At 47.9% G+C, this 15,760-nt stretch overlaps 1 protein-coding gene across 3 annotated transcripts in view; it reads right to left on the bottom strand.

Annotated features, from left to right (window-relative positions):
• HTT (huntingtin) overlaps positions 1-15,760 on the bottom strand; it is a 146,400-nt gene that overhangs the window by 105,391 nt on the left and 25,249 nt on the right. For all 3 annotated transcript variants that reach the window (XM_047847150.1, XM_047847149.1, XM_047847151.1), the window contains exons 4-9: positions 12,164-12,223; positions 11,694-11,773; positions 9,979-10,117; positions 7,111-7,252; positions 5,976-6,154; positions 433-634 (exon numbers count right to left, since the gene is read on the bottom strand). In XM_047847150.1, coding sequence (XP_047703106.1) covers positions 433-634; positions 5,976-6,154; positions 7,111-7,252; positions 9,979-10,117; positions 11,694-11,773; positions 12,164-12,223 — 802 coding nt within the window. The remainder of the gene's footprint in view (positions 1-432; positions 635-5,975; positions 6,155-7,110; positions 7,253-9,978; positions 10,118-11,693; positions 11,774-12,163; positions 12,224-15,760) is intronic.

Raw genomic sequence — 15,760 nt, forward strand, 5'->3', positions numbered from 1 at the left:
CTGCAGGGCAGCACCGTGCAGGGATTAGGGCCCCGTCCCCAAAGGCTTAAAGAAGAGTGGTGGGGGGGGGGGGGGGGGGGCAGAGGAAGGGGTTTCCTAACGTCTGCCCTCAAGGGCAGAAAGGAACTCTAAAGCCCCTACAAAGACTTGAAGATCCCATCTCGGGCCGCGACACGAGGGTCCTGGAATCACTTTCCCTACAGTTTTCGTTTCACGGATGAGATGGCATGTGGAGGCAGCCGGGTCAGAGTCGAGAAGCCGGCCTTAGACGCAGGCCTCGTTCTGTCACCTGACCTCTCCACACTTCCGTCTTCCCGTCTACAGCTTAGGCTTCCGAGGGCCCGAAGGGCGCCCCGCTCGGCACAGGGCGGGCCGGCCGCCCGTCCGGTGAGGGAAGCCGGGCGTCGCGGGGACGACCGCCGGAGAACATACCTAGGAGCTCCGCGATGCTGCCGCTGCGGCTCCGGCCGCCGGGCCCATACTGCACGCCGCTCCGCTGCCCGCCGCCCGGCGCGGTCAAGGCCTGCAGGAGCTCGGGCGGGGGCGTCCTGAAGAGCTGTTGCAGGAGCTCCAGCGCCCCAGTCACGGCGTTGTGGTCTTGGTGCTGAGTGTAATGCAAGGTCAGTTCGTAAACCTGGAAACACAGGGACGAGCGTCATCAGCATGGTCTCTAAAACGTGTCGTAGGGTTCGCTGCTTTTGAGTCTTATGTTAGCAAATTTGTGCCTTAATGTCTCCCCCTAGAAACGTCTCCATCACGTCTACCAACGTGGTCACGGCTTCCGTGCTGTGTTCTATATTCCTGGCACGTTGCCCATGGTCAGATTAACTCCTTACAAAAATGAGGCACTTCCACAAGTGCCACACAGGCTAATGAAGACCTGCCTCTGCCCAACCAGCGAGCAGGAAGGGAGAAGAAAGCTCCCGTCCGTGGCAACTGCAGCTGGTCTCACAATCAACGCAAGAGGCACTGTCCTGAGCACCACGGAAAAAAAGTTTCCAAACCTTGTTTTTAATGTCTATTCATTTACTTTTGAGAGACAGAGAAAGAGAGAGTGCGCGCACAAGCTGGGGAGGAGCAGAACGAGAGGGAGACACAGGATCTGAAGCAGGCTGCAAGCTCCAGGCTACGGGCTGTCAGCGCAGAGCCCGACGCGGGGCTCGAACCCACCAACTTCTAGGTCATGACCTGTACTGAAGTTGGATGCTTAACCGACTGAGCCACCAACCACCCCAAGAGTTTCATTTTAAAAGCATCGCATCCAATTTTCCTAGTGCTCTTAATACTATATTACATGATATGAACACACTGCAGTCTGTTACCTTTATTTCTTTTTTAATTTTAATTTAATTTTTTTTTTTTCAGTAACCTCTACACCCAATGTGGGGCTCAAACTCATGACCCCGAGATCAAGAGTCACATGCTCTTCCGACTATGCCAGCCGGGTGCCCCTCTCTTTCCCTTTAATTAGAGTTGCCGGACAAAATACTAAGCACCCTGTCAGATTTGAATCTTAGATGAATAATTTTGCAGCATAACTATGTCCTGTGCAATTTCAGGCATACTTACACCACAAAATTATTTACGATTTCTCTGCAATTCAAATTTAACTGGCACCCTGCGTGTTTATTTGGTGAATTGGGCAGCGCTACCTTTAATATCCTAAAAGTAATACACATTAAAAAAAAAAAAAACAGTATAGAGGGGATAAAACAAAAAGTAAATATCTCAGAGGCAGCTTCTTTTAATCATTTGTGTCTAGCTCTTCTGAGGACAGCCTCTATCACCACGGGCCTCGGGTCTACCAACTACAGTCCACGGGCCAAACCTGCCCACCACCTGTTTCTGGACAGACAGGGGGGTGGGGGGTGCACAGCCACATCTATCGTCCGTGGTGGCCCTCCTGCCGCGGTGGTAGAGCTGAACAGCTGGCCCGCAGAGGAAGGTCGCTGCACCCTGCTCACGATAATCGGCTTCTACCTTGATTTCTGAAGCCATTTATTTTCGACAAACTTTCTATGTAAAATGAAGAAATAAGCACTTCACACTTCCTTTACTCATCTACCCCCTCCCAAGTTCTGTTAGCATCATTACTTCATACTATTATTATTATTAATTATTTTAAATGTTTATTTATTTTGAGATAAAGACAGCGCAAGCAGGGGAGGGGCAGAGAGAGGGAGAGAGAATCCCAAGCAGTCTCTGTGCTGCCAGTACAGAACCCAACGTGGGGCTCAATCCCATGAACCGTGAGATCATGACCTGAGCCGAAGTCGGACGCTTAACCGACTGAGCCACCCAGGCGCCCCTCAGTACTTCATACTAAGATTTATACCATTTACATACTATGTAACACTATTTAAATCATATGTGCTTTGCCTAGAAGTTGAGTCTAAAAATGGAATGAAGGGGTACCTGGGTGGCTCGGTCAGTTAAGCGTCCAACTCTTGATTTTGGCTCAGGTCATGATCTCACGGTTGTGAGTTCAAGCCCTGTGTCGGGCTCTGTGCTGACAGCTGGAGCCTGGAGCCTGCTTCAGATTCTCTCTCCTTCTCTCTGCCCCTCCCCCACTCATGCTCTGTCTCCCTCTCAAAAATAAATTAACGCAAATAAATATTAAAACTCCAGCATGTATCTTATCATGCGTACATACACACTATTTACTGCAAAGGCCGTTCATGTGACCGGACCCAAAAAGAAACATTTCATTTTTACTAGTGCTGTGTCACTTAAAAGAAAATGTCCCAAAGATAATAAACAGATTCTCTTTTCTCATAATCCAAGATTTGCTTAAAATTAGTTGACACTGGAATTTGCTTCGTAATTGGAGCATGACACCCTTTAATGAATCTTCCTGGTTCTCCTAGAACTGCTCTTCACTGCTCTTTCCCCTCCTTGTAAATACATACAGGCGCCTTGTTCCCGGCTTCTTAATCCTGACATTCGCTGTGGGCAGTTTCGTGGAGCTCCTCCAACCCCCGTTCCCAATCTGGATGGTGTGCTGCTCACCAGTCCCTCCTACAATACTTCTACCACATTTCTGGGTTGTTAGGTCGTGGCTTATGGATTTCAGGCTTTCCTCTTTTTTTGTATCTATTCCTCATTTTGCTGGAATACACCTTCCAATAAGTTTTTCAAAAAGCATACAATGATAAGCAAACTAAGTTCTTGCATATCTAAAAGTATCCAGGGGGCCTGGGTGGCTCGGTTAAGCGTCCAACTCTTGATTTTGGCTCAAGTCATGATCTTAAGGTTCTTAAGATCAAGCCCTGCATCAGGCTCTGATCTGATAGTATGGAGCCTGCTTGGGATTCTCTCTCTCTCTCTCTCTCTCTCTCTCTCTCTCTCTCCCTCTCTCTCTGACCCTCCCCGACTCCTGCGCGAGCTTTCTCTATCAAAATAAACAAACTTTAAATAAAAAATTTCTTTAAAGTATCTATATTTTGCCCACACTTACTTTACAGTTTATAATTTAGCCAGGCTCAGGATTACTTTAAGTTCTATTTAAATATACTGTAGTTAGCTAAATTACATTGGCAGAGTTGAACTTCTTCCTCAAAACAATTTAACTCAGAATGGCTATCAGCCAAAAGAAAATGGATTAAAATATGATTTAGAGATAATCGTGTCTTGCATGCTCATTCAGTGCTGTGCAGTATCATTTGCTCACTTTGGAGAAAAGTCACCATTAAGAAAATTAGTACTTAAGCACCGCACCCCATACCCTTCACTCGGTCCTCCCAGGATTACTGCTGCCCCAGTCTGACGTAGTTTCCAACATCCCTCTAGCCTCACACGACTTTCACCAGCGCCCCTGCTAATCGGCGAGGAGCCCTGAGACCTCGTGGGACCCACATCGGTTCCCATCTGCACACGCATGCTCACTCCTTGGACTTGGCAAAGGCTGTAGTCTCTGCCTATAAACTTCTCCCACCTCCGGGCGTCTGGTCAAATCCTACCCACCATCAGCATCAGCTCTTAACCAAGCCTCTCGGGCACGCCTCCCTGACCTTGGTCATGCAGGGGCCTCCTCACTTGTGCTTCCACAGCACCCCGAACCCACCGCCTCACCACGCCGTCTAGTGATTATTGGCTTGCTTCTCCCGGTAGACTAATGATCTCCAACGTTTCTTGACCAAGCAGCACTTCTTTAAACATCAGAAAAAAATTCTGAGTATGGAACTGCAGTACTTACGTATTTATTTTAAATTATATGAGTACTACAGAGCTCAGATATCATGCACATCATAAAATGTGTACTGAATCTGACAAGACTCTAGCTGGTTATCAATTTATAGGAAATACAGAAAACAAATATGTTCACTTACAAAATCGTAAGCAATCAGACTGCCAGGACTGCCACCGGACAATCTGTCCCTTCAACAAATGGACTCACGATGGAAGTGACCATCAGACCAAAGAGAGTCACGGTCCTTGTCAGCCAATCTCACTTGCATACTGATTCCAAAAGAATGAAGTAAACAACTGACAGGATGAGTGGATAATTGATGTTAAGGAAATGTTCTTTTCTTTTTAGGTGTGACCATGGCATTGTCATTAAGTTGTAAAAACAAAGAAGGATACAAACTGGTATACTTCAAGATACAATGATTGGAATTTGCTTCAAAATAATGCAAAAAAAGGGATAATGAGAGAACCATAATTGACCCTGAGTTTATAATTATTAACACAGGCGATAATTACTAAAGGCTATTCCACCTGCGTTTGTATGTCTGGAAATCACCATAATAAAACGTAAAACAAGCAAGATAAGAATGAAATAACCATTTTTTAAATGTATTATTACCTCTAGAAAACCTGTTTTACTCACTAAAACATTCAGTAATGGTTTTTTGAGAGGGCAGTATGTAATCGTCATCTCCTGAGAACGTCATTACTGATATTCTGTAAGACAGCAGAAAGGCGGCTGGTTGGAGTGAACTGTCAGACCCCAAACTTTCTTAGAGCCTGCTCCTTCTCAGTTATTTTTCATTAACCAGCACTCCCAGGGCCTTACCATGCACCAGGAAATATTCTAAGCACTTTACAAATATTACCTAACTCAATGCCTAAATCATTAAAGCATTACCTTCGAGTCATCAATTCTATGCAAGAATTATTTTAAGCCACTTAAAATTTTGTACCCTACAAAGTTTAGGTAAGGGACACAACTCATAAGTCCACTTGGCCCAAATAAATACCTATGAACTACAACGTCATCGATATGTGGAAAGCAGAAAACAGAACCAAGGCACCCCTCTCAAGACCCCAGGTTGTATGCCTCGCCTCCTGTATACACCATATGACCATGTGACTTACAGGAAAGGTAAGGGCTTCAGTAGCATCCAGTACACGAAATATGGTGAAAACCCTAACATGTTAAGCCAAGCTTATGAAATTGCTTGAAACGCAGCCACACTCAAGGTTAACAAAATAACCTGGATGAGCACACCACAAAGAATGAAGTCAACTGCTGAAGTCAGCTGCTGATCACATCGTATCAGAATGTATACAGGGTTTCTCTATACTGCAAAGAGAAGTTTTAACATATTGTTCCTATGCCCCAGGGGACCATGTTCCTAACTCCCCGGGTAGAGAGACCAGTACACCAGACCACGGGTTCCGGGGGCAGAGACCACACCGAAAGAGCTCACCACTGCATCCCCAGCACCTGCCCTAGTGCCAAGCACACAGTGGATGCTCAATAAATACTTACTGTACGAACGAGCACATTTCATGAGTCCTGGCTTTACAAACAGGGTACGGCATTCTCGGTAGCCTCATGAGAGATTACCTTCATGCAGGGAATGTGCCATACAGAGGTCACACAGCTAGGGGTCGTGACCTAGGATCGGAACCAGGTGGCCCAGCTGCAGAGACTATTAATCCTCGGCTCTCCCATTTCTCTTCCAAATTATTTGATTCTCTGAATGTCATTTACATACGGGCACTAGAGTGCGCCACGTGGCTCCTACCTGGATGAGCTGCTCAGTTGAGGGACAGACTTCCATTTCTTTCCGTGTCACCCCAAAGCTGCCTTTCAGGCTTGTGTCCTTGACCTGCTGCTGCAGCAAGGGCACCAAATACCTCAACGTGAGCAGCACTCCGAGAATCAGGAGGGTAGAGTGTTCGTCCTCAACAGGAACCAGCAAGCCTAGAAAGGCAGCAGTAAGATTTCTTATCATCATCTGCTTGGAGATTCACAGCTTCGCTTGTTTAAAAGAAGAGATCCACAGGAGAACCGTATTACGAGGTTGGCAGTGAGGAATCAAGATGGACAAACATTACTGTGGAAAAATACACAGGTATCTCATCTTCAGGCCAAAATCCGGGAGTGGCTTTAAAGGAGCAGCTTTACATCCTGGGCTGAGCGAGGCCCGTTAGAGTGAGTCTGGCTGCATCTGAAAGGCAGGCAGTTCTTTCGTATCAAATGTCCACACGGCCCCCTCAGCGCTGGCTAGCGTTGATTTCCACAACCACCCCAAGTACAGGAGAAACCGGGAGCAGACCCACACCTGCACGGGGAGCCTGCGAGAGGCCTCAGGGACTCACTATGCTCCTTGCTGGCACATACAGTGTGCAGTCTGCGGCACGAGGGCCAGGCCAGGTGCGCGGGGTGGCACGCTGCCTCACAGCCACTGCCCTGCGAGCTGTCCTGGACACAGAGAAGGGGCCCTTTCCTAGTCATCACAAAGGCCCGACGTGGGCTCATGGCAGCCTCCCCAGAGTTCCCATTCAGTGGTCAGCCGGTGCCAAAGGGCCTGGGCTGGGAGATGAGGGGTGCCCGATTTTAAAGAATTTAAAAGCTCTGTCTCAGGGGGTGCCTGGGTGGCTTAGTTGGTTGAATGTCCAACTCCTGGTTTGGGTTGAGAGTCGTGGCATCCAGTCCTGCACGAGGCTCTGCGATGAGTGTGGAACCTGCTTAAGATTCTCCCTCCCTGTCCCTCAGCCCCTCCCACTGCACACATGCTCTAATTAAAAAAAAAAAAAAAAAAGAAGAAGAAAAAAAAAAAAAAAAAGAAGAAGAAAAAAAAAAAAAAGCTCTGTGTCAGGCAAATGCGAGAGACTGTGCCACACGGTGGGGAAAATCCCAACCACGCTGCATCTTACCCAGGAGTACGTTCAGTAGCCAGCTATAGAAGTACTGCGTCCTTCTGGAGTGCTGGCAGATGGTCACTGCTGAGCCAGCTGCAGTACGCCGAATGGTAGGCGAGCTTGACTTCAGATTCGCTATGAAAGCCTTCAATAGAACCTAGGGAAACACAAATCCAAGTAGATAAAAGACCAAACTCCTATGAAGCTTACCATTTTATTTCAGAAAACGTACTCCAAATTCTCACAGAGTGTAGGTTGTAAACAAATGGACTTTCCTGTAGCATCCCAAATTCGGGACATTCCAGAGCAGTCTGCAAACATGCAGTCTACTTACTTCCCTATAAACTGTAAGTAGGGACCTTGTTCAGGACGTACGTCCTGTACCCAGGAGTGAACACCTGAGCTTCTGGAAAAGGTGTGCCCACGGCATTTGGGTACAGGGTCAGCAAATGACACTGGAAAATAAGGGCAGTGAAAAACAACAACGACAACAACAACGAAAATGAAAATGACAAAGTCAAGGAGAAGAGAGTGGTCACCAACTAGAGCCACGTCCTAGCCTGAGGGACGGCTTGCAGTTGTGCTGCTAGTGTCACCGGGAGGTGCTTCCTGGCCTGCAACCCCCGCGAACAGGCTGGACTGCAGCAGCACAGTGCCCGCGGGTGTTTCCTAAGGAGCAGGAGAAGACGCCTTGGTCTCTGAAGCAACAGGCTGACCCAAAGGAGATGGTGCTAGAATACCAATGGTGGCCATGTAAGTCTTAACAAAAATATCCAAAAAAGGCGTGATCACCTACTTTCACGAGTTTGGAAACTATCTTACGTAAGAACCAGGTAACAATTAAAAGCACAACAAAGAGTTACAGCTAATAAACCAAAAAAGAGAAAATGTCATCCTAAAAATACTCGACCCCGAAGGAAGCAGGCTCACCGAGGGAAAGCAGGCTCACCATCCATCACCTCGGAAAGCTCACCAGGGGACAAGTCCCCACCATACACCTGCTTCCAATCAGCTTCTTAGAGTCTCACTCAAATCTAAATGCACAAGTGCCAACGTAACAGAGAAAGACCAGAACAGAGGAAGTCAGAAGAAACAGAAGTCAAAAAAAGTTGTCAAGAAAACTGTAATCCATCCTCAGAAAGAGAAGAGTATATTCATGAAGCAGGAAGAGGATGCCAGAAAACATAATCATTCTGAACACAAGGAGCTCTTAGATATTAACGAACACAACAGAAGGGTTTGAGATGGACGTCTAGAAAGTACAGAAAAAAGAAAAGGAAAACAGAAATAAGAGATGACACAAATTCCATCAAAACAAGGAAGTATGGGGGCGCCTGGGTGGCGCAGTCGGTTAAGCGTCCGACTTCAGCTAGGTCACGATCTTGCGGTCCGTGAGTTCGAGCCCCGCGTCAGGCTCTGGGCTGATGGCTCGGAGCCTGGAGCCTGTTTCCGATTCTGTGTCTCCCTCTCTCTCTGCCCCTCCCCCGTTCATGCTCTGTCTCTCTCTGTCCCAAAAATAAATAAACTTTGAAAAAAAAAATTTAAAAAAAAAAAACAAAAAACAAGGAAGTATGCCTAGAAAGGTAAAGGTATGGCATCCAGAAATCAGGCGTCCAAAAGGAAAGCAGCAAAAACGATTCCTAGGATGACAGCAAAGAAAAGTCTGAAGATACAACTGCACCTCAGGCCTAAAGAGCATCCGGACCAGACCGAGGCAGACAGCTGGAGAATTCTAGGTCAGAGGACTCTGGTGGATAAAATGGACCCAATACATGGTCTGCCATGTGCAGAATTGCACTGAGACACATTTTACAAAGCTGTTGGAAAGTATGAGAAGATATCAATGGCCAAAGAATAACAAGCAAAATAAAAAAGAGGCAATTATTAACTCCCAAAAAAACCAAAAAGTTCTACAAAGAAATAGAATCGTAGCACGGAACACTGTTGTGACTATTACTTGGGCATGAAATGCCACACTGAATACTAACGTAACTATAGTAAGAAGATGGGAGCCAGTTAGAACTAAATTTATCACTCATTTAAAAACAAAAAAACAAACAAACAAAAAAAACCAAGCCACCTAGCTGTATATTGCTACGATATATATGCTATATAGCATGTTATCTAGAAATGTGGATGGAAATGCCAAAAGAAACACTAACAAAGGAATGGCCCACAAAAAGGAGGAAGTCAAGAATCCTCATGTGGCAGGGTCACAATTTCTGGTCATTAAAAATAAAACACAGGGGCAGCTGGGTGGCTCAGTCAGTTAGGAGTCCAGCTCCTGGTTTCGGCTCAGGTCGTGATCTCACGGTTTGTGAGTTCAAGCCCCACATCGGGCCCTGTGCCGACGGTATGGAGCCGGCCTGGGATTCTTTGTCTCCCTCATTCTCTCTCTGCCCCTCCCAGGCTCACTCTCTCGGTCTCTCTCTCAAAAATAAACAAACTTAAAAAAAAATTTAAACTAAATAAAACACAAACGTGAGTGTGGAGGCTGCTTATTTTGCTTGTTGGGCACAGAACAGAGGTCAAGTGGTCCCCACTGGCTACAGGGGACCATCAGTAAGCTTTCTCCTGCCTGCACTTCTGGGACAGTCACCTCTCCCCAGCTAGGTTAAGGAGTCCACCTAATATACCAAGAACCAATCTGTTCTAGAAAACCACCTTCTGAATTTGCATCTATAAACCATCTCCTTACTTAACTCTACCCCACAATAATAAAGCAGAAATAGAAAGAAGCTGTCTGTGTGCCTCGAAATAATTAAAAACATTTTAACTTAAATTATGAAGCACAATATAACTCAAGACGTGCTCTCACACGATGGCCTGTCCAAAAAGCCCACAAGACTCATTCACATTTGTGACTTACGGTGATAATCGTACCTTAATTTCATTGTCATTGGCAAAATTGCCAAAAGAAGCCATAATTTTAGGTACAGCTGCAGCCAAGGTCTCCTGAACAGATTCCTCGGGTCTCTTGCTTATTCGAGTCAGGCAAGGCAAAAGGTTTACCAAGTAAGGCCTGCATGTATGAAAGGAACATGAGTTATTCTTCCAGGTCTACTTTACTGAGGAAAAGAAAACAATTAGTTTAGTACCTGTTAGGGAAGAGCCAGTTTTCATATGCAAAACAGTCCTTAACAGAAAGTAGACAAAAAGATCAGGGGGGCTAAATGCACACCAAGTTCCAGTGTTGGGAGACGTTCATCCTTCATTTCTCTGTAATCACACAGGACTCTCACCTTGTTTGAAAAGCCGTTCGTAGTAAATTATAACAGTGAAGTATTCATATTTTAAATCAGAAAATAATAGGTAACAAATAAAAGTTAAGAAATGAAACATTTTCTTGGAAAAGGAGCTTTGCAAGGAAATATTTTTAAGTGTTCAAACTAAATACGGTCTTCGAGATAAGACGTGGCCCTCCAGAGAGGAAAAGCAGACCGTGCAGGATGCAGGAGAAGGGAGTCACCGGACAGCAGAGCGGAAACCACAGGAGACCCCTCACAAACACGCGCCCAATGTGAACAGGCGCCCTCTCGTGGCCGAGAAGAGCAGGCCTACACCTGGGACTAAGGGACTATTTTGCCTGAAAAAAATAAACCAGCCCCGAGGAACAAAGAAACGTGCAAAGAAGCAACATCAGGCCAATGTGCTAACAGACAGTGGCCGAGATGGTAGTCAGCGGAGGCAAGATCTCCCCGAGTAAGGAGTCCAGATTTTATCTCAACAGCTCTGGGAAATGACTTTCAGTAGAAAGTTTAAGTAAGGAAATGACATGACCCGATCACATTTTTTAAGGTCACTTGGGCTGCTGTGTGGAGAACTTGGGATGTGCTGCTTCAAAGATATAAAAAAAATTTCAAAATATGGATAGTAAAAGAAAAAAGTTGCATAAAAAGAAATTTCCTTTGTGACATATCTCCACAGCCACATAAGATTCTTGTTCAACTCAAAATCAGTGGGATAAATCGTGGTTTCCCACTAACAGTGAGGGTCGGGGCCCCTGCACCGGCTCCTCCGGGACGCAGCCCAGGGCCTCTGGACATCAGTCTTGCTGGTTAAGGAGAAGAAGGCACAGATTAAAAACCAGGGACTTCTTTTGATTCTCAATCCACTGGGGACAGACTGTTCCCACTAGTCAAACTTTATTCAGTTTAACACTCACAGTTCGAACCCATATGAGAGACAAAGGCATATTTCTAGAGAATTCCTACGGCAAGCAATGATGAGACCGCATGATGAGCACAACCACATGATGAGCATCTGCTCGGCGACGAGCACGTGCAGACACGGTCACCGGGGCCGTGCTGCCACAGAGGACACACGGGGAAGACCCTGCTATCCTGGGGGGCGTGCCTCTGTCTCTTGGGGGTGTGGGTGGACAGAAAATGAACACACACACCGACAGTGTCCCAGAGTGCTTCTGAGAAGTGCTATGATGAGAACAGAAGCAGGAAACACCGGCCACGACGCGGAAGGCAGTGGCGGACAGCGTTAGCCGGAGCTCAGGGAAGACACTTGAGCTGAGAGGTACAGAATCCACAGGAGCTGGCTCCCCACCAACGCACAGCGCTAATAGGCCAGAGCGCACTGCCTACCTGCATTTCTGAGGCCGAACCAGGTGAGCCAGCTCCGCAAACCTCCACAGGGCAGCACGCAGGCTCCGGGGGGCGCCATTCTGAGGAGGGGGGGGGGGGGCGGAGAGTGACATGTTACATTTCAGAGTCAGGGACACTATGCACCAAAGGGTCCTCACAGACACAAGAGCATCTGTCTATTGCTTATTTCTACGTTTTAGAGACAAGGCCACGCACAAGCGTAACCACTGCAGAAACGTCGCGGCCGAGGGGCTTCACTTACACAGATACAGAAACTAATTCCCATCTCCTCTCATAAATAATGAAATAATGAAGAGCAACCTTGCAAAGAAAAATAAAACAGTGAAGTCTGCTTTACCAAACAGCATTTCCTTCTCACATTCCCACTTATTAAATGAAAGACAAGATTTCACCGCTCCATGCAGTGACACAGTTACCACTTCCTTCAGTAAGAGAAAACAAAAGCCTACCTTTTTGATCTCCTTATAGAGTTCAAGCTGTAACCGCGGAAGATTCGAGTCCATCAGCGCCTGCAACGGAACACAAGAGAGCTGGTCGCAGAAGGCTCATTCCACCAGCAGCCCGGAAGAAAACTAAAAGGCAATTAAAATTTCACTTCGGGGGCAAAGTAGAACAGAAGAGCAAACTCAACCAAGAGCCTGCTCGTTAAGAAAGAGGCACATATATTTGGTAAGATACTGAATAAACTAGACACAGGTCATTCACTTGAATAAAAACACAGAAGCAAAAGAATTCAACTTGATCTATAATCAAATACTACATAATACTGAGGTTAAACGGTAGATGGTTCAAATTCATTCTAATGCTCTTATATCAAACCCTTTATAGGTCTTCAGCAAGAGAAGAAAACATCTGAAAGGTTTTTCTTCATTAAAGTGCATTCTGCTAGATGAACCAACATTAGCAATGGCCTGAATGAGGTCTGTGGTGCCAGCAGGGCGGGGAGTCCACTTGGAAGATGAGAGCCCCTCGCTCGACGTGGGAACACACGTCTTGGCGGGCACAGAGCCCTTGTCCTTTCCCAAGGTCCTCCCTGGACGCATGGGTGCTCCCAGCCCCATGGCTCAGAACCCACAGCCAGCGAGGAGCCTTGTGCTCCTCACAGCACATTTCTCGCCCCCATCCCTGCTCACTTAGGGGCCAAACCAAAACTAATGGCCACGAGGTCAACTTCAACCCAGTGAGAATGGCTGAGAGCCACCACCAGCTTGCCCGCACAAAGCCCATGTCAGAGAGGGCTTCTCGGGTTGGAAGGGAAGGAAAGAGTCCTGGCCCCCACTCTTGCCCCTGGGAACCCTCTCCTCTGAAACGGTACTGCCGATGGCCTGTCCGCCAAGAAGACAGCAGAGACATAACCAAGCCTCAAACCAAGCTTCTCTCATGTGATACACAGCATATGATGGCTACAACCTGAGCTGGTCTGAGTAAAACTCAGGTGACTCACCTACTGGTTCGGTGAGCTTTAAAGTCAAAAGCAGAGCTCCATTTGGGGAGGTTCCAAAGTATAACAATATCTCAGAAATGTTTCTTTTAATTCTTTTTTTAAACGCTTATTATTTATTTTTTGAGAGAGAGAGAGAGAGAGGGAGAGAGAGAGGGAGAGAGACAGAGTGTGAGCAGGGGAGGGGAAAGAGAGATGGAGACACAGAATCTGAAGCAGGCTCCAGGCTCTACGCTGTCAGCACAGAGCCCGATGAGGGGCTCAAACTCACGAACCGCAAGATCACGACCTGAGCAGAAGTCGGACACTTAACCAACTGAGCCACCCAGGCACCCCAATATCTCAGAAATTTTTAAATCCTAATCCTTCCATTTCAGCTTCTACTAAAAATCCTTAAATGAACACACCAAAACAGACAAACATATATTAAGGCGCTACTTGCAAATAAAACCAGACGGTATATCCCAAGTTTTATTTCACGGTATGTTTTATAAGCTAATCTCAAATTTAGTTTGTAACAAGAGAAAACAAACCCTCAAACCCCTAATAATAGCACAGAACCGGGGTTCCCAGACCCTGGGGACAGCAATCTGACCCTTCCCTGCTCCTGAACCTTCCACACTGAAGCAGACATGCCCGCTCAGCTGCCAAATCAAGCCTGTGACAGCCCGCCTCTGCCTCCTCGCTCACGCTCCCGGGGCCACCGTCCTGGCCCAGACCTCACTCTCCCAGGCCTGGACTACTCAACCTCCCACGTGGATCCTCACTGCCCATGTCCCTCTCCCCTCCAAGGCAGGCACACACTGTCACAAGGCTACTCTTCCAAAATAAAGCTCCCCGCCGACCACGTCGAAAATCTGAGAGCTCCTCACCCTCTACCAAATGAAGTACAAACCCTCGGAACTGGCCCTCAACACCCCCGTTCTCCGATGACACACACTGGAGCCACCCTCCTCTGAGAGCCTGCAGAGGCTTCCTGGGCCTCCTAGAGGCAGCTGTGCAGTGGTCAAGAAGCCCCCATCTCCTCGCTCACCACCACCTCCAGGAAGCCTTCTCTGCCTCCCCAGACGAAGTCACCTCGAGCTCCTGCCTGCCATGAGGAGTTGCCGACGTCTCTCAGAACTTAGAGTCTGTGCCATGTACTGAACTATTTCTGTAAAAAGATGCTTCTCCACCTGAGACTGAAAGTCACGAGGCAGGAGCATGCTGTTGGGCCATGCCGGGCATTTTCCTACATAAATGAAAAGCATCACGCATCCCACTGCTTAGGCCATGCTGAGCCCGGTCCTCATGAGAAGCACAGCAATACTCAACAGAAGACCAAAGCCCAGGACGTGACTCCCGGTGACGGTGTCTGTGTTCCTGCCTTCCTGACACCGAGCCGAGGGGTCGTCCGCGGGCTCCCAAGCCTGTCCTTCCTCTGCCGCAATGACAGCAAATCAAGCCAGACCTGGTCCCATCCCAGCCTGCTGAACCTGCAGACCAGAGCATCTGGGGAGGCACGGATCTGAGTGCGGCCAAACCTCACCATGCCGACTGGAAGCAGAAAGAAGTTGAGAGAGGCTGACCTCGTCTTAACGTCCAGGGACATAACAGGAAATCTTTGAACCTCTGCCCTGGGAGGCCTGACACAGAGGAAATGGGACAAAAGTAGGGAGGTGGCCAGGCCTCAGGTCACGAGCCAGCGTCACGGCCGACAACCACCACACATTCACCAAGCTATTCTGTCCAGCGGCTCTTAGAAACAGGTCACTGAAGAGGACAGGCTTAAAAATGGAACAAAGCTTACGTGTCCAATGGTCAACTCAGAGCACTCTGGGGCCACACTGTCCCCTCTGCCCTCCTTAGTCTCCCTCTTGCCATGAACCAAGGCATGGTGCCCTCTTTAGGTGCTGTGATTCTAAGCATCAGATTTAAGAACTGAAATATCGGGAAAAGCCCAGCCTGGCCCTGCCTGCAGGAATAAAAAAAAGCAAGCCAGGATATTTAGGCCTGGAGAGAAGTGAACACAACTGAAAAAGGCCATCTGCAGATACGCTGCGGGACCCCACGCACATGTGTCGCCGACGGGTCACGCGGCCCAGGGAGCAAGGGTACCTGGCCACGGGGCATATGTCGCAGTGGGAGGCGGGGTGCGAGCGAGAGCAGGGGGTGCAGGCGGAAGGAGAGGACCGGGTGGCTGCCCAGAGATGGGGGAGGGCCTCCCTAAGGCTGCTCCTGACAGAGTGAGCTGGGCGCCGTGGCTACCGAGCCCAGAGAGCATGCCAGCCAAGAAACAACACGCTCCCAGAAGGGAAGGATTCCTGAAGACCACGGAGTCCGTGTGACGGCAGAGAGGCAGCTGGTGCGCTCGCATGCCCCTCAGTCTCCTGGGGTAAGAATGTGAGAATCTCATCATTACAAGACTACACCTCTTGCCACCTGGAGGACCAGTGAGGGGCCAGGATGGTGCTGAGCATGTCGCCTACACCACCACCTTTGACCCTCACACACATACACACAGACACAGACACACACACACACACTCCTGCACACCACCAAACCTTGTCTGATTCCCTCTGTAGGTGAGGAAACCGAGGCTCACAGATTCACATACGTTTCTCAT

The sequence above is a fragment of the Prionailurus viverrinus genome, unplaced genomic scaffold (genome assembly GCF_022837055.1).
Source record: "Prionailurus viverrinus isolate Anna unplaced genomic scaffold, UM_Priviv_1.0 scaffold_45, whole genome shotgun sequence".
In the NCBI taxonomy this organism is placed as follows: Eukaryota; Metazoa; Chordata; class Mammalia; order Carnivora; family Felidae; genus Prionailurus; species Prionailurus viverrinus.